Source organism: Salvia splendens, chromosome 8 (genome assembly GCF_004379255.2).
Source record: "Salvia splendens isolate huo1 chromosome 8, SspV2, whole genome shotgun sequence".
Taxonomy (NCBI): domain Eukaryota; kingdom Viridiplantae; phylum Streptophyta; class Magnoliopsida; order Lamiales; family Lamiaceae; genus Salvia; species Salvia splendens.
The window spans coordinates 5,182,529-5,202,215 of NC_056039.1; the positions used below are offsets into that span (position 1 = coordinate 5,182,529).

General features: G+C 37.7%; 1 protein-coding gene across 1 annotated transcript; it reads left to right on the plus strand.

Moving 5' to 3' along the window:
• Positions 1 to 6,388: 6,388 nt before the first annotated feature.
• LOC121744445 (P-loop NTPase domain-containing protein LPA1 homolog 1-like) lies at positions 6,389 to 11,044 on the plus strand. Its single transcript, XM_042137986.1, has 8 exons — positions 6,389 to 6,666; positions 6,796 to 6,972; positions 7,819 to 8,153; positions 8,532 to 8,613; positions 8,993 to 9,406; positions 9,524 to 10,264; positions 10,352 to 10,459; positions 10,592 to 11,044. Exons 2-8 carry the CDS (start codon positions 6,805 to 6,807, stop codon positions 10,877 to 10,879), a joined length of 2,136 nt encoding a protein of 711 aa, XP_041993920.1. The 5' UTR covers positions 6,389 to 6,666; positions 6,796 to 6,804; the 3' UTR covers positions 10,880 to 11,044.
• The last annotated feature ends 8,643 nt before the right edge of the window (positions 11,045 to 19,687 follow it).

Here is a 19,687-nt window from a genome sequence, read left to right on the forward strand (position 1 = left end):
GTGTATTTTTGTACTATATGCTAGCTACTGAGTATAATAAGAGCTACTAATACTGATAAAAATCACTAACAAAAAATAATATGCAATTAAAGGCCATCAGTAATGTTACTGGTTGGTTTTTTATGTGGGTCCAGAAATGATTTCTTGTGACTCTATACGAATTGATATGGAAATAGATGTCCGGTTGAAAACATAAATTGGTTTGACGCATGCTACATAATTTTCAACTAATTAAATTTGGACAGACAAGGCTACACTACCCACATCCACATGTATAAAAATTAATACTAACATATGCATTACTCCCATCCCTCCGTATAAAATCCCACTTTGCCCCGCACAAATTTAAAAAAAATGTGAAAAAATTTAGATAGAAAAGTTAGTGAAATACTAGTTACACTTTTATTTTAATTTTTTTTTATAAAATATGAATGTAATAATCTAGTGAAATGAAATTTTTAACCGTGAGAGACCATTTAATTATGACAAAATGATACTCTAGCCGTGGCTGTTATTTTAGAGGTTGTTTGGTATGTTTCCTCTAATAACTTCTTTGAGATTAATTTCAATCAATAAAATAAGGTATGTCGATTTCTTTTATTAGAATAATATACTCTTTTTAGATAACAGCCTAATATATTTGCATACATTAAAAGTAATTAAGGTGTTCTTTTTGGCATATCAACCTAATTTTGTCTTTACATTCATTCAACCAAGGCGTTCACATATGTATAATAACCTAATTTTGGCATACAATCATCGTTATGGATAGGTTTTTGTCAACTCCAAAAACATATAAAAATTAAAATTAAGGTTTTTTTGTTGGGCCAATATAGCAAGAAGATTAGCTATAGAGCAGCATATAGATAAGTTAGTACTTTTAGGCAGCTTCATTGCCAAAAATTTGGTGAGCCGAGCCAATAAATTGAATTAAAAAAAATTTAATGGCTAGATTAATTAATTTTCACGCGTATATATATATATATAGAGGGATGTATTCATTTCCTTTTTGTATCTTTTGTTCTTTGTTCTTTTTAATCTCAGTCCCACGATTTTGTCATCCGATGATTAGATTGGTGTCACGTGTAATTTAATAATGCAGATTTTCAGTTGAATAATGCACACCGACTAATAATGCACCATTATAGTGTAATAATGCAGATTTTCAATTAAATAATGCACACCGACTAATAATGCACCATTATAGTGCAATAATAATGCAGATCATCTGGACCGTTGATGAATAGGATCTAACGGCCCATATTAAGAAGAATAAAGGATCTAAGGGATGAATAGGAGAATAACGCTCTCATACACACACACACATATATATATATATATATATGGTTGTCTTATATACAAAACAATCTAAAATGTATAACCTAGAACTACATTTCATCCATTGGATGAGGAAAAGGATGGTCAAGATCAAATTTCATACATAATCACAATGCATCGGTTATAACCACCCCACTAACCACCCCACTAATCATGTTTTCAATTCAAATTTGGCCTTGGTTCTACATTTAAGATTGGTTCTACATTTAAGAATGGTTCTATCTTGATCACAACCCTATATATATATATATATATATATATATATGAGTTTTGTAGAATAGTCAGACGGAAAGCATCCGGTGCTGAAAGAGCATGTATTCTGTATTCGTTGTTTGACATTTTTAGAAGAACAAATGCAATTTTCTTATTTTTATACTACTACTGCTATTATTTATTCTAATAACTAAACCAACGGGAATAATTTTATGTGCACTGGACCCATTCATTATTTAGTTAATCTTGGGAGTAGCATTATTGTAAATTTGTAATGACAATTATATTAACTTTTTTTATTTTTAATATGGTATTTATCTATATACATATATTCTTTTTTGGTCAATTTAACATAATCTTTGCTTCAAATTTGAGGATGGGAGTGAAAAAAGCAGCCACAATTTTTTTTGCTTACTTAAGATGTGGCCCAGAACTAATGCGTATACGCATTAATTTATCCATTATTGTGTGGCGTTTAAACTATATGTGTATGGAATAAAACTAAAGAATAAATTTTGTCAGCAACTTTCTGAATAGTTCTGATTCTCATACCAACATCTAATTTGATAGATTTCCACTTCTCCATCAATAATTTTGGAACCGGAATGCAAACAAAAGTTTTAGTTGTTGAGGAAATGAGATACAAATTTACCTGGCGAAAAATTATACGAAAATAAAGGAAAAATTATACGGAAAATAACTGAACAAATTACACGGAAAACTTATGGAAAGTGGTAAGCCGAGTCGATGAGTCCTCTTTCCGCAAGACGAGATACGTCCCGATAGTGCACACGGTTTGGCGTGTCGTCCCCAAAGATAAAACGGCTTCGTCTCTGAAGTAGCAGCAGCTACACGACGGGATACACCATGGACCGTCGGGGGTCCATCGGGGACCTTTTGTCTCCCGTTATGCGTCGGGGTCCAGGGGGACCTTTTGTCTCCCGTTGTGCGTTGGGGTCCAGCGGGAACCTTTTGACCATTCGAGGATAGCGTGGAGTTTGGGGTGATCTAAAAGGAACAAGCGAGGCTCGAACCACGCTCAACGACCAGCTCCAAAGAACAGCCCAAAGACCAAGATCCAAGATCCAAGGCACCCGGTGCACGGGTCACGGGTCGTGGGCGGGCAGCGGCACGCGCGTGTGAGCTCTGTCACCCGTATTATTCAAAGATAATTATTACACATGATAATTCATCTGATTAAATACTTCATCAAAGAAGTTTATCATCCCCGATATAGGATAATTAACACCTAGTTAATTAATCTTTTAGTTTTTTCACATAGCTCATTTCTAGCTTTATTGTAACAACTTTAATATATTATTTCTCACTCACCGGAAATCAGATTTGAGAAAATAAATATACTACGGTCATCTACTCGGAACGTAGATCAACGTTATTGCATTTAATTTCACAAAATTAAATGTCTTATAACATTTATTATTAGTCAAAAATCATTTGATCAAACACGATTCTAACATTAGTTATATAAAAACTAGTTATATAAAAACTAAAAAGTTTCTATTGAGGCAAAATAGATTTCGTAGCTGAGCACAAAATCTAATCGAAAGCATCAAGATTACATTTGATTCTGTGCTTTTTTACTTTTTCCCCTACTTTTTACACTTTTCTTTTCATACGAGCACGCATTGAGCTAGAAATAGTAAGATACCCCTATATTGAGCAAACTCTAGAGAGATACCACTAATTATTTTAATTTGTTTCACATTGTAATAACTTTTCGTTCACAGTTAAACGTTACTCCCTCAGGGACGAATTTTAAGAAATATAATGGAAAGTAAGTTGAAAAAATTAGTAGAATGTTAGTCCTATTTTTAAAGTATTAATTTTATAATAAAATGTGAGTGAAAATAAGTTAGTGGAATGTGTGGTTCACTACCAAAATTGGTATAAAGTGAAATATGATAAATTTTGTGGGACTGACGGAAATGGGAAAATGTGACAAAATTTCAGGGACGGATGGAGTATTAATTTTTTTGGTCCGTGTGCCAATCGTTGTCACACCTACCTTTTACTATTATTTTCGATAATGGACCACACATTCAACTAATTCATTTCTATTCACATTTTATTATAAAAATAATATATAAAAGTAGAATCCAAATTTTATTAAATTTTTAAGTTCATTTTCCATTACATTTTTAAAACTCATGCAAAGCCGTGACATCTAAGAGAATTCACAATAAGAGCCTATCTCTGAAGCTTATCTCAGAGTCTATCTCCATTTTTTCTTGCCACGTCAACAGACTCATCTCAGAGCCCATCTCCCTGCAATGAGAGCCCATCCCAGAGCCTATCTCAGAGTCTATCTCATTTCAACATCATCACTATTTTATTTCACTCTTTTAATTTCTGTTGAAGTAATAATTAAAGACAACGTGAAATATACAACAAAAAACATATTTTATTTTAAAAACTAAATAAAGCATAAATGTCTAAATAATATAAATAAAATTACATAATAAATTCATTCTAGTGACAAAAAAATGTGTTGATTGGGTTGCTCTCGCGATGTCGGAATCAGAATCAGAATCCGATATGGGGCGAAATTAATAGACATTTCTAGTGACAAAAAAATGTGAAATAGAGAAGGATGTGGATGTGTGAAATGAAGAAGAGGAGATTGTGATATTTATAATAGGAGAAGAAAATTAAAAATAATAATAATAAAAAAAATCGGCTCCGCCATCGGCCCGAGCCTCCGCAATGGATGCCCATGCAAGGCAGATGTGGAGCCGATGGGGCCATCGGCTGAGGCCATTGATCGGCGCGGGGGCGGAGGTGAGGGGGAGGGAGAATCGGCCCTCCCTCTGCAATGGTGACCGGTCGGAGGCGGGGGGCGATCAATCGGCCTTGGTGATCGCCCCCAATTGTGAATGCTCTAATGGCCGACAAATGCATGAATTGATGATGCCCTTAATTCATTAAAATTCTAAATTTTGACTAGGTAGAGAAGATTTGTGCTTATATGTGTAAAGCATATTATTTTGATGTATTTGGCGGAAAAGAAAAGAAAATAAGTAAATGTATATATTTGATTAGCAGTCGGTCGAATATTTTTAATAGAGTGTTTTTTTTATAAATGGGTTATATAAGTAAGATTCACTTTTAGCTACAAATCGCCAATCCATTAGTGCTTTTTATTTATAAAAATAGATGGCTCCCCCACCAGATCTTTCGTTGTGCATGTATAAAAAAATGATTTGGACCCATATTAGAATGAATTATACCATTTGAACTTTTCTTTTTAAATTTAAAAGTATTCTACTCCTAATTAACAATAGTATGAAGGAGATGAATGATTATATATAGTATTTATGATAACAAAATGATGAGCTTAGCTTAAAAGCAATAGAAAAATTAAAAATTAAAAATAGGGTTAATCCGGCTCGAATTAATTCAATATATACTACTTTCTGCGTATCTTATCTTATTTGAACGTCCCACTTTAATAGGCTACCATTAAAGTGGATATTCAATAAATTAAAGTGAAAATCTTCTCAAACACCAAGTGTGAATAAACATGAATTCAAATTTTCCTACGGAACCGGCCAACGCGTTCGTGTATAGTTCTATATACATATGGTTGAATAGTATTATAAAAATCAGGTTGTTACTCTCGAATATATAGTTTTCTTTTGATGGAATTTTGACTTGTTCTAGTTAACGTAGTTGTGGGATGTATTTGGTGCGAAAGGATTGTTGTGTTGAGTAGTAATGCTAATGCATGGATGCATTTATTTATCATCGGAAAAAATAGATAAATATATCATTAAAAATACTAAAGGCTATAGATACAAAAGTCTAAGTCAAAATATAGAGGATTTATTAAAATGGAGGTTCCTTAATCTGCGTGCCGTTGAGGTGTGGGTCATCTACAAAATGGTTATAGATTGGACCACCACTTCTATTTTTTGTGCTTAATTTTTTATATTTTTTACGCGTTTGTTGAGCTTTCCACGTGCACTTGATGCCCTCATTTAATTTTATATTATAAGCGTAATATATTCAATTATCATTGAGGCTATGTACTTATCTTAGTTACTAAGGTTTAATATGTAAAATTCGTCAATCATAAAATTCGTCAAACAAATAATATCTTAGTAACAGACACATCTGCTATTATTAATTATTTCTTTATTTAAGAAAATAAAATTACAAAAATAAATAATTTAGTAACGGGTAAAATGTCTGTTACAAATAAATAATTTTATATCTTTCAATATTAGCAATTGATTATTATCTCTCTTTATGAATACGTGTTCTTGTTAACAATTTATTCCAAATAAGTATAACAACACTTCTTTTAAGGGGAAGAATCCATGCGATACTTAATAAACAAACTCAAAACCGGCAAACTTCAAATCCATTGCGTGTTATAAGAGCGTATTGCACTTTTTATATTTTAAAAATATTCTTTTTTTTTTCCAACCATAACATCACCCTAACTTGTAAGTATATTAGAAAAATATGCATAATCTACGCTATAACTTCTATACGATACCCGATTTTGTCATAATCGATAGTATAGAATTGGCCCGATTTTTTCATAAATCAATGTAGAATTACAATTTCTCATAATCAATATAGAATTGCACCGATATTGTCATAATGAATATAAATATAGTAGTAGTAATATTATTGTTAAATAATGTATTGACTTTGGGTACACTTCAATTTCCAACGTGTGACGGTTTTACCTTGGGCAGAACTCCACCCCCATCTTTCCCAGAATTACGACTAATGCCACTACTGCAATCTACCCTTATAAATTGCCCTTTGTTGTAAATGGGCCCCGCATTTAGTCACACCGTATAAAACTAAACCTCAATCTGTCTCTTCTGCACTACGCGCCGGACTACATTCAGCGGAGCGGCAGACGAATTCGGTGGCGCCGTCTTAGCCGTGATGCGTGGCAGCTGCTGGCGGTGCAAATGTCTCGATTGCATCGGGAACCATGCTATTGCTCTTCTTCTTCTCCTTCTCCCTCTCCCTTGATCCTCTACCTTCCTATTTTCCCGTCAGATCGTTACGGCATCCACTTATAGAACCCTAAATCGGGCACCAGAATTTCTCCTCTCAATTCGTACTGTGCAGGTTTGTACCTACATTGGCGATCGTGACTGCTTGTTTATTCTGTTTTGTGGTTTTGATTGTGATGGTTGATTCGATTTTTTTGGCTTGCTGATTTGTAGCTTTAATTTTATTGTGCCTGTCAATTTTAAGGTTTCGAAAATGGCGGCGGCGGAGGGAGTAGCCAAGCTTCTGTACATAGTGGTACTGGAGGATGAAGCGGGAACGGCGGAGGGAGAGAAGAGTGGTCCGCCGTCATTCCGCTACACGCGTTCGGTTCTCCAAAGCACTTTGCAGCTGATGGGTTGTAAGGCTCGTCATGCCTTTAAGGTATCTTTCTGATTGCCTTAAAAGAAATTTTTTGTTTGGAATGCTTTTAATTGTCGGTTTTTTTTTCTCATAAATGAGGGCAATTGTCGTTTTTGCTTACATGCATTCCCGTCAAGATTCAGACTACTCTAGTTTTGTTGTGATTTAGAATTTTAAACTTTAAACCGAGCAATTGCCCCGTTTCTGATTTTATTCTTTCGATGTTCTTGATTTGCTATGCCTTGCTAGTCCTTTAGGGAAGACATCAGCTCTTGCCTCTTGAGGCGGCTGCTGGTCTTTGGTTTTAGGGTATGGTGGGGGAGGTCATTCCGAATTTTTTACTCCCTCATTGCCTAGGCCTCCGCAAAGCGTATGAGACGCCTCTTTGTAATTTACTTTGATAATACTCTTTATTTATGAAAAAACTATAAGGCCACTATCTTAATTAGGGACACTCTCTCCACGTATCAAATTACCTAATACTATTGAAACCAGTCTCTCATCAATGTTGCACTCTTGGTAGACGAGGGAGTATTTGACTTGGGATTCCTTATTTTTCTGTATTTCGTAATATATAAGATCGAATGAAAAGACATTTATGAAAACAATGAAATAGGTGACTGTATTGACTATTGAGTGTATGCATTCCCATGCTGATCTGTAATTATGTTTGATCTCTGACCCTTTTCAACTGAATTGATAATATTTATAGAACTAGAGGAGCTGTGTAGTTTTTTCGCAATTGATTTGATCTGTGTTTGACAAGTTAAAAATTCATATATGTGCTGAATTTCTGCTATTTAGCTAATGGAATGCATCATGTTCTCTCCCACATCACTCATAATACTGAATTTTCTGTTTGTTAAGATTAGCCAAAGGGTACTTGAAATGCTCAGAAGTGAGACATTTGTGGACAAATTGGCTCCAGAATGTATAGAAGTGTCACTAGCACGGGGTGTCAAAGTACATCCTCATGGCGATTCTGAATTTTGTGTTCATGCATGCTCGGACAAAGGAGATGATCATAAAATGATACCTGAGGAAGATAAAAGCAAAAGCAACAACAAGCCATTTGAGTTATACAAAAGACGCACAACAATTGTTGTCAGAAGGAAAGTATTTCTGGATGTTGTTTGTGAAGCTCTAACAGAATACAAGTATATGGGGCCAAACCAGAGGGCTGATCTAGTTTTAGCTTGCAGGTAATGTATTTGATGCTTGACTAAAACCATTCTCCATTAGCAAAAAGGAAATCCAAACCAGAGGACTGATGGTTAATGATGATGCATCTTTCTTGTTCTACAGTTGTATGTTAAATTGCTCATTTTCCATTCATTTTGTCATCTTGTACTGCATCTTCAAATAATGATTGAGGGGGTTCCTTGTGGTAGAACGAACTATCATTTGGGAATTGAGTGTAACAATATCGAATGTAGAGTCCCTTAAATTTAATTTCTCTGTAGTAAAGTTTCCTTTGTTGAAATAAATTGTGCGCATGTCTTTTTTCATTTTGGTCTCAAGGACATTCTTTTGAATGAATATTGTTTCATTTTATTGTTAAAATCTCATTCCCCTTTCAGAATCAGAGAGAGAAAGGAATCTGTGACTGTATTACTCTGTGGCACAAGCGGCTGTGGAAAATCTACATTATCTGCCTTGCTGGTGGGTTTTCCATTCAAGTTTCTTATGCGTGGATTTACTTTCTATAATCCATAGTAGTCTATTCATGATTTAGTTTTCATGATGGTGCCCTGATAGTTTCCTTTGTCTTCGTGTGGCTCAGTCTATTGTTCCTAAGATATTTGCTTATTTTACCGACTTGAGTTCCCAAATTTCATGTTGAAATAGATATTTGATGATGGTTACTATGTAAAGAAAACTCTTATTACTATTTTGACTACCACTTACGTATCTTGGTGGCTTTAATCTTTATTGTGCTGCCTAAATTTTATTCCTCTGAATGATATCTTGGTATATTGGCCTTGAGTTATACTCAGAGAGTGGTTGGTCCTAAATTTTTTTTCACACATTATCACCGTAGGGAAGCAGGCTGGGTATCACAACTGTTTTATCTACGGACTCAATTCGGCATATGATGAGAAGTTTTGTTGATGAAGAACAAAACCCTTTGCTCTGGGCTTCAACTTACCATGCTGGCGAGTATTTAGATCCGGTTGCAGTTGCAGAGGCTAAGGCCAAAAAGAAAGCAAAAAAGACAGCTGGTATTTCTGCTGCCTCACTAGCAAAGGATGAAGTTCCCAGTAATTCTTCAACTGGAAAATCAGATGGAAGTACAACCACTTGTGATTTGATAAGTCCAAAGCGGATGGCAATCGAAGGGTTCAAAGCACAAAGTGAGATGGTTATTGATAGCCTTGACCGGTTGATAACTGCTTGGGAAGAAAGAAAAGAATCTGTTGTGGTTGAAGGGGTTCACCTGAGTCTCAATTTTGTGGTAATTATTCATATTGCTAGATGTTGATTTTATGTTTTTTTTATTAAGCTCCAATTTGCCTTTGACCTTGAGAATACTGGTTTGATTACAGTGGATGATAATTTAATTGTCATGCAGATGGGGCTCATGAAGAAACATCCATCTGTTATACCGTTCATGATTTACATTGCAAATGAAGAGAAGCACTTGGAAAGGTTTGCTGTCCGTGCTAAATACATGACATTAGACCCTGCTAGGAACAAGTATGTTAAATATATCCGGAACATAAGAACAATCCAGGAATACCTCTGCAACCGAGCAGATAAGCACTTGGTCCCAAAGATTAACAACACTAATGTTGATAAAAGCGTGGCATCCATTCACGCAACGGTGTTCAGTTGCTTGAGAAGGCGTGAGGCAGGTGAGCATCTTTATGATCCGATCACAAACAAAGTTGTCGTTATCGATGAGGAGTACAGAAATCAGTGTACTGCCAATTCATTGAGCTCCAAGGGAATGTTTCAGTTGATCCAGAGGCAAGGTTCCACAAGACAGTTGATGGCACTTCTGAATGATGATGGCTCTGTGGCCAAGGCATGGCCAGTTGACATCCCAGTTAATAATGGCATGAAGATTGCAAGCTATCCTGCATGGAATGGAATCGGAACCCCTATGTATGGACCCTTGCAGATTGGTAAATCAGAGCCTGTCAACCTGCAGTTTGGTCACTTTGGTATTAGTGCTTGGCCTGGTGATACTGGGGGCACAAGCCATGCCAGCAGTGTGGATGAGTCCAAGGGTGAGCTCACCGACACTGGTAGCAGATACTTGTCGTCTTGCTGCAGCTCACCTAGAAATTCTGATGGCCCTGCCAAAGAGGTACTTCAGCCTCAGCTTTTGGTTTATATTGTTTAATACTAGACTGCATTTATTCGTTTTTGTGACTGTCCTTTGTTTCTTGTGCAGCTCATGGAAGAACTCTCCGTGCATGGTAGTGATGAAGAGGTCGATGAGCCACCTGAAGTTGACAGTGATGAGGATCTTAGTGATGGAGAGAAGCAACTCCACGAAGAGGTAAGTTATTTGTTTTGATTAGTCAGTTGTAAGAATATGCCTATTTCTGTCAAAGAATCGCACTAGCTAATAACTTGTTTATCTGTGCTATCCACCTGTAACTTCACTCGGTATCTGATGTACCTATTCCAGTTGGAAGGCTCTGTGGACGAAGGATCCACCAAGTCGGATGAGGAGTATGACGACCTTGCGATGCAAGAAAATGGCTATATGTCAGATGATGATGAAGAGCTGAACAATAAAATGAAGTCCAATGATAGTTCGAAAGAGGAAACGCGTGAAACACAAAAAATGGATGTTTTTGAGAGAGCCAAAAGTGAGCCTTTGCCGGATAAATTGATGCGTGCTTTGCCACCTTTTAGAGAGAGAAAATCAGGTAGCGTGAGATTAAGAAAGCGTGGTCAGAGCATAAATCGTTAAGAGAGTCGGTGTCTTTCAGTTTCTATGTTAATCTTCCAGACTCTTCAGAAACTAATACTACTAATGTTGGCATCTGTGTTTTTTGTATATTCTTTTACTAGTCTGTTTCTTCTGCAATCTTCCAACTGTCTTGAATTTTCGATGCAATTGAGATTTGAGAAGACACACATAGTGTACTCTTTTCTTCAATATACATTGGGGTATATCTGTGAAGAAATTCAGAGGTTGATGTATATAATCCCTCTATATTTGATGGTTTTAGATATGTAATTAAAGATTCTAAAACGCATGCGTTTTCACCATTTAAAAAGTTTGACAACGACTATGAACTTTATACTACATGTATAGAGAAATTTATGAAAAAAATCTGTAATATCTTTATTATCCTGATTATCCCTAATATTACAATGAATTAACATAAGTACTTAATGGTATAAAAATTTACTCCCTGTATGTGGAAAAACTAAATTATTAGTGGAATAATGACAGAATGAATAAGAAATTGACAATTAAGCACATAATGTTACTATTGTCGTAACAATTTTTACAAGCCTGGCAGCGATGTCAGGTTCAATAGACTGAAACTAAATTTGAGAGACAAACCACTTTTTTATTTAATGTTCCACTTGAAATTATTATTATTAAATTTACTTTATTTTACAACAATTTTTAGTCGGAATGTCTTGTGCCTTACAAACATACTAAGGTTTTTGATTGACTATATATAGCCAATAAGTCGAGTTTTTACGCCCTTGGGGTGATAAAATTGGACGAGTTCTTGGAGCACTATAATTCGACGAGTTTTTCGTCTTATACAAAGAGTAAAGAAATCAAGATCCAAGCAGCTCAAATATCAGAATACTTTTTTAAACAAGAAGGATTGCTCTTCAATTTGTTCAAAATCCAGTTGCATTGATTCTGTAAATAATACTACTACTAAGTTCAAACATATAGTGTAAAAAAAAAAAAAGTTCAAACATATAGTAATCATTATTAAAAGAACAATGGGTTTGGAGTTAGAAGTCAAATTATGATAGGTATAAACAAGGCCCACAGTTAACAATCAACGAATTTACCCATCATCATCACATGGTCTGATTTTTCTTAAACTCATGGCTAAAACTTTTGTTAAGTTGGACTGATGACTAAGATCTCCACGAACACACAATTAAAATAATATTAATTAAATAAAAAAGCCCATAATTGTTGAGCAACTGGACCTACTGAAAATTCTCTGAGGTGACCAATTAAAATAGAAAAAGTAAAAGCCTACAAATATTGTGTGGAATCAACCACTGATGCTATCTATTATGTCAGCTATTTATATGCTTTAGTACTATATATGGCAATCACCACTGTCCACAGTGATTCAATTATGTTATACAGATATTGATGTGTGTAATTTTACAGACAAATTTAGATGCTATATAGTACTACTACATAAAATCATAAAATAAAGATCTTACCATACCCCTAGCCTCCTTTTTGATTGTTTTAATTCTCGATTATTTGAGATAGATGGACTTAAGGAATGTAAACAAATGCATTTGAATGAGAAAAAAAACGATGGGTAGAGACGATTAAGTTTCTCAGGACTTGTTGATTGAAAAGTGCAGGGATGATCGTTTTCAAAACATTGATGATGGACAAAAATGGTCCTAAAAAGTTGAAGCCAATGTCAGTCCACAAACACAACACATGCAGCTGTTCATGGACCACCAAAATATGTAATAATTCCCATTTTTTTTCTTTACCTATTTCTAAAATCTCAACGTACTACCAACCCTACATTTATATCATTAGTTTCTAAGATATTATGTCTAATTAATTAGTAGTACAACATTTTCAATGATATTTAGTCTAGCAATGGTGCCCAATCACCTGTCAATCAAGCTCCGCTATCATTGTTTGAAAGGCACAAATTTAATACCGCGTGCTAGCAACTACTTTCCTATTTATTAATTAAAAATATATAAATAGGTAAAAAACTACTCCCTAGAGTGGCATTGTATTAATTTCCACTCCATGTAAACATTCATCCACACTTCATTTCTCATTTATTCTTCCGTTTTTTCCTTCAAATTTCTCTTCCAATGGATTCAAGTGAATATATACAACAACTCGAAACTTGCCTTTAAAGTCTTGCTGTCTACCCATAGAAGCTCAACACTAATCCATTCAACTCACACTACTACTCTACCAAAATTGGGTCGTTGCAACTCCCCAAAGGCATCGAGTCCATCCAAGTCGTCATGTCAGCATTTTATCCTCCCACCTTTCCACCTGCAGTGGGGCGCCCTATAAGCCGCCCTAAAGGCCGCTCTATAGGTTTCACTATTGTTTTGTTAATTAATTTAAATGTTTTCAAATATGTCAATGCAAAATAATTAAAAAATATCACGATTAATTAAAAACGGCAAATCCTACATTGATTAAAAAAAAGTTTTACACGAGTTAGAAATGAAAAAAAAGTTGACTACTCTACAAAAGTCCCAACTTGCGGCGCATTGTAGCGCTCGGCGCCCAGTACGCAACCTGCTTTTGGTTCCATGTCAGACAGACCGTACGAATCCGTACTGAATTCGGGATCGTACTGCGTGTTGGAGTCGAACGGTCAATATTCGTCATGGTCTGTACCCGGCCAACGTGCACCACCCCCAAACATCGGACTATTCGGACTTAGGTATTCACCGGAATCCATTTTATAGCGTAATTTGAGTGTGGAAAAGTGAATGGAAAGGTTACAAATGAAGGTGGGGTAGGGGGTATTTATATAAATAAATTTTTCGGAATTAAAAAATAAAAACAAAAATGCGTTGCATCGTCCGCGTCGCCCACAGTGGGCGGACGATGGCGCGGACGATGCCCTATCGTCCGCGAAGCATCGGGCGGCCTATCGTCCGCCCCATTGTGGATGCTCTCAGATTGAGCGTAGGCTCCCAAAAACTTAAGCTTGCATGACATATTCGACGGGAGAATACCAAAAGGATTTTTGAGTGTTACGTCGACATTTGTGAACAACGACGTTCTGTTGAAAGATTGTTGATCGCTACAACGAGGTAGGGGCCGAAGGCACTATTGAAGCACCGGCCATATGATCTAAAACCCAATTGGGCAATCTACAAGATTACAACAATGTTTAGTCCGCATAGAGGAGCAAGTCAAGCAAGAAATTAATACTCCAAGAGACACTAAACATCTTCCGAAAAAAATAAGGAAACCCTTCAAATACTAAATACTGGGGCTTGCTTGAAGGTGCGACACCACCGGTTTATTGCTATACTCTCCGCCCAATTACCCTTTAAAAATTATGTGATCTTGATTTATTATTAATTAAGATATAATATTTTCATAATGTCATATTTAATCAGAATGGTAAGTAATAAAAAATCAAAATCTGAATGATAGTATATAGTACTGATGGATCCGCGAATTTCTGATGTTAGTGAATGCAGGAAAATACAGATCACGACACAAAGAATTTACGTGGTTCGATTTACTGAAGTAAATCTACGTCCACAGGAAGAAAAGAGGGCAGAGTTGTATTGCTTGATCTGTTTTCTACAGCTTACAAATACAAACTTGCTATTTGATATTTTATCTCTAGAGAGCGAGAGAGAGAGTCCCCGTAATCTATCTGATCTAAGTTCTATTTATACATTGAACTAAGATCGTGGCTTGCATCACCACTAATGATGGTTGTGGATGTCGTGGAGGTCATGCGATCCTGCATGGGCCCACTATCCTGCATGAGTTAATGACTGCTTGACACCACTAAATAGATCGTGGGTGTAGTGGAGATCGTGGAGGTTCTGACATGAGTTGACTATCTCCCAGTTCGGTCAAATACTGAGACCGAACTGCTGAACTATTGCCGAGCAGCTTTTGCCGGTCTGAGAGTAGAGCTTGATTGGTCGGCTTTTACCGAGCTGTAGGCTGGGGCCGAACTCTTTGGTAATGCCGATCTGATACTCTTCCTTGGGCTTTGGGCTGATGGGCCGTCACTGCTGTTGGGCTTGTTTAGTCCGTACTCCATCACTACCCCCCCCGAAAAGCGAAGTGAATTACTTCGGCGAAGCGAGTCACTTCGGCATTCTGGATAAAGGGACGGGGTAAGTTGATGTTTGTCTTTGGTCTGATGAAATAAACATCTTTGACCGGACTCGTCTTTGGTCTGATGAAATAAACATCTTTGACCGGACTCGTCTTTGGTCTGATGAAATAAACATCTTTGACCGGACTCGTCTTTGGTCTGATGAAATAAACATCTTTGACCGGACTCGTCTTTGGTCTGATGAAATAAACATCTTTGACCGGACTCGTCTTTGGTCTGATGAAATAAACATCTTTGACCGGACTCGTCTTTGGTCTGATGAAATAAACATCTTTGACCGGACTCGTCTTTGGTCTGATGAAATAAACATCTTTGACCGGACTCGTCTTTGGTCTGATGAAATAAACATCTTTGACCGGACTCGTCTTTGGTCTGATGAAATAAACATCTTTGACCGGACTCGTCTTTGGTCTGATGAAATAAACATCTTTGACCGGACTCGTCTTTGGTCTGATGAAATAAACATCTTTGACCGGACTCGTCTTTGTGTCCTAATTTGGCGAGTTTTGTCGCCGGGATCGAACTTTCCCTTGTCCTAATTCGGCGAGTTTTATCGCGTGGATCGGACTTTCCCAGTTAACCGAAGTGGTCTTATGCAGTAAACCTCTTTGACTAGACATGGTCGTCCTCGGTCTTATGAGGTAAACTTCTTTGACCGAACTTGGTCGTCCTAATTCGGCGAGGTTTATCGCGTGGATCGGACTTTCCCTTATTGCAGTTCGTTTCAGACGAAGTGCTTATTTCTTAAGCCGAATTGTGGTCTTGTATCTTCCTGAGAAACTTGGACTCACAATCGTTGGCTTATTGCAGTTCGTTTCAGACGAAGTGCTTGTTAAGCTGAATTGTGGTCTTGTATCCTCCTTGGAAGCTTGGACTCACAATCGTTGGCTTGTATACGTTCTAAGAAGGGGATCAGCCTTCGAAGAACAAGATACCTCAGTAACATTTGTAAGAGACGACACGCACATAGACAGACAAAACGCACATAGACAAACAAAAACGTAAGTAAAAAACAAAGAAAGCACATACCCCTAGGACCGAACTAGACACAAGACTGACCGGACTGTCTCTTACAAATGGAACTTTTCGAGGTTGGAAACGTACCATGTTCGGGGTGCTTGTTCTCCTGACATGTGAGTCAATTTGTAAGACCCTTTGTCGAGGACTTCTGGCACCCGATATGGACCTTCCCATGTGGGTTCGAGTTCGCCCAGCTTTTCTGCTCGGCTTACTTCGTTGTTTCTCAAGACGAGATCTCCCACTTGAAATTGCAGCTTTTTCACCCTTTGGTTATAATACCGGGCTACTTGCTCCTTGTACTCGGCTGCTTTTATGCAGGCCAATTCTCTTCTTTCTTCGGCAAGATCTAGTTCGGCTCTCAGTCCGTCACCATTCATTTCTGAGGAGAAATTGAGTTCGGGGACTGGGTATGCCGATCTAAACCGGAATCACGGCTTCAGTGCCGTACACCATCGAGTTCGGCTCCGGTGTGACTTCGGTCATTTCGCCTGCCTCTGACTCCGGCTGCTGTGATTGCTATGCTTGATGGTGCCGAGCTGATTGCTCGGCACTTTTAAGCGCAATCTTCAAACTCTTGCTCTTTTTCGATCACCTCGGATGACCGCTATCCCTCTTTTGGTGGGGAAGGTGTTCGGCGAGGAAGCCTCTGATCGCTATGATCGGGCTTCTTTTTGTCTTCTCTAGATGAGCTGTCTAAAGACCGTTTTCGACGGTCTGCCTCATCGGCACGAGAAAACTTGTCCGCAATGTCCCACATCTCTTGAGCTGTTTGCGGACTGCATTCCACGAGCTTTCTGTAGAGAGCTCCGGGCAGGATTCCATTTTGGAATGCCGAAATGACAAGTAGATCGTTGAGATCATCTACTTGTAGGCATTCCTTGTGGAATCTCGTCATGAAGTCGCTGATCTTTTCGTCGCGACCTTGACGTATAGAAAGCAGCTGAGCCGAAGTGATCCGGGCTTCCGCTTTCTGAAAGAACCTCCTGTGGAAAGCATCCATTAGATCTCGGTAAGATCTAATGCCGCCTTGGGGGAGGCTATCGAACCACCTTCTCGCGTTCCCGATAAGCAGCTCGGGGAACAGCTTGCACATATGGACCTCATTGAGACCCTGGTTCGCCATGTTATACTGATAGCGTCCCAGGAAGTCATGAGGATCCACCAACCCGTCATAAGTCATTGACGGAGTTCGGTAGTTCTGTGGCAAGGAAGTTCGGGTGATATCGTCCGAGAACGGAGTCTTCAATGCTCCGTACATGGCGAACCCGACACCTCTTCGGTATGGAGGAGATGGAGTTCTCCTGTGATTCCGGTACCGAGGAGGAACAGGAACATGTCGGGGTTGAGGATTCTTCTTCCTGGAAGACACGGCACTACTGCGGTAGCGACTTTCGTGTCTGGATGAGGAAGGAGAATCCACCGTTTTCGTCTTCGGCTCTTGGCTCTTTTGCAGGAAGGCTAAGAACTCATCCTGCTTCTCAGCCAAGAACAGCTTGACAGCCTCATTCAAATCAGGCTGCTGGGAAGACTCGGTGTGTGGACCTTTTGAGCGGCTTGTTCCTTCATCGTGAAAACTGGAAGTAGATGTCTCCCGAGGCTGTTTTCCGGACCTGCGGGCTGGACTAGCTTCCTCATGGTTTTCACGAACGGTATTACGGGTAGTATGTGATCTGGTATGCATTTTTTTTTTGGGGTGGAAAAAGGGTCAAAAATTCGCTTTATCACAAATTTGGTTCTCTGTTTCCCACAGACGGCGCCAGTGATGGATCCGCGAATTTCTGATGTTAGTGAATGCAGGAAAATACAGATCACGACACAAAGAATTTACGTGGTTCGATTTACTGAAGTAAATCTACGTCCACAGGAAGAAAAGAGGGCAGAGTTGTATTGCTTGATCTGTTTTCTACAGCTTACAAATACAAACTTGCTATTTGATATTTTATCTCTAGAGAGCGAGAGAGAGAGTCCCCGTAATCTATCTGATCTAAGTTCTATTTATACATTGAACTAAGATCGTGGCTTGCATCACCACTAATGATGGTTGTGGATGTCGTGGAGGTCATGCGATCCTGCATGGGCCCACTATCCTGCATGAGTTAATGACTGCTTGACACCACTAAATAGATCGTGGGTGTAGTGGAGATCGTGGAGGTTCTGACATGAGTTGACTATCTCCCAGTTCGGTCAAATACTGAGACCGAACTGCTGAACTATTGCCGAGCAGCTTTTGCCGGTCTGAGAGTAGAGCTTGATTGGTCGGCTTTTACCGAGCTGTAGGCTGGGGCCGAACTCTTTGGTAATGCCGATCTGATACTCTTCCTTGGGCTTTGGGCTGATGGGCCGTCACTGCTGTTGGGCTTGTTTAGTCCGTACTCCATCAAGTACGTAAGAACATATTTTAAAATATACTACTACCATTGAAAGTAGAGCATTTTTTCTAGGTACAAATATTTAGAATATGGTTTTAATACAGTATAAAGTGTATTGGCTACTGGATGACCATGAGAGAAGAGAATGTAAAAGGGAATAAGATACCTAATTACACAATTAAAAGTCATTATTTCTAAAATGAAACGAGACAAGTATCAAATAAGAATAAGACGGAGGGAGTAATGTATATATACATACAAATATAGATTAGGAATTAGGATATTAACGAGCAACGGCTACAAACTCTGATCTTCTTGCATATATTGAGAGATTGAAAGAGGGTGTGCTGATTAATTAGGGTTAGTATTCACATATATATGTTGAACTTTGTTAATTCAATCAATCAATTGGGGCAAACAGTAAGCTCGTATACTAATTGAGAGGATCTCTACCTCGAGAGAAGGAAACAAAAATTTTGGTTCTCACATCCAAATAATAAGAGTGAGACATATAAGTTGTGATCATACATTCTTCCTTCTCCTAACTAGCTTCAATCATGGCAAACTTATCTGATTATCTGTAACAACAAAAGAAGAATTCAGCACAAGTAATTAACCATATTCACTCAGATATTTATGCTGTCTCCTTCAACATATATTCATCTGATATTGTGTAAATTGCATCGATCAAAAGCCAAATGAATTGCCAAGCCATTTCATCTGGTTATGACTAATTGTCTTCCATATTGGTTAAACCCTCAATTACTTGCTGGTTCACAAATTATTGTGATCAGTAGATTTTAGCCTCCTAAAAGTAATAAAAATGGGACGACCCATTTATAGAATGAAATAGGAAGTCGGACTTGACTCTCTATATATCCTAACAAGTCTACAATTCAGGCTATTAATTAACTACCAACCAGCTAGAATAGGGCCAAATTTAAGGGGGAAAGTGAATGGAGAAAAGTGGAAATCCCACCAGCAAGTGTAAAAAAGGATCTTGAATCCAACAACAAAGTTAGCTAGGTCTAACTGAATAACCATGATCTTGTAATAAATGATGATCAAGTAGCTAAGTAGAATCAAGAGGAATTGTACATTTCTTGAAGCAAGTTGCAAAATGCAGATCATGTGTAGGTCCACCTCACAACTGCATATATCTCCTTTCCACTACGTACAATAATATCATCTTTCTATTATTCCTACTACTATTACTACCATTATTCAATTTCCCAAAATTTGCATAAAATGCTCAAACATGGTACTAGTAAAGAGGAGCCAAGATTGATAAACATATACACATAA

Bases quoted from the DNA above. Each gene is read 5' to 3' on its own strand.
- LOC121744445 (XM_042137986.1), top strand. From the start codon at position 6,805: ATGGCGGCGGCGGAGGGAGTAGCCAAGCTTCTGTACATAGTGGTACTG. The intron at 8,154-8,531 runs GTAATGTATTTG...TTCCCCTTTCAG, and splicing joins GATCTAGTTTTAGCTTGCAG to AATCAGAGAGAGAAAGGAAT. The intron at 10,460-10,591 runs GTAAGTTATTTG...TACCTATTCCAG, and splicing joins AGAAGCAACTCCACGAAGAG to TTGGAAGGCTCTGTGGACGA.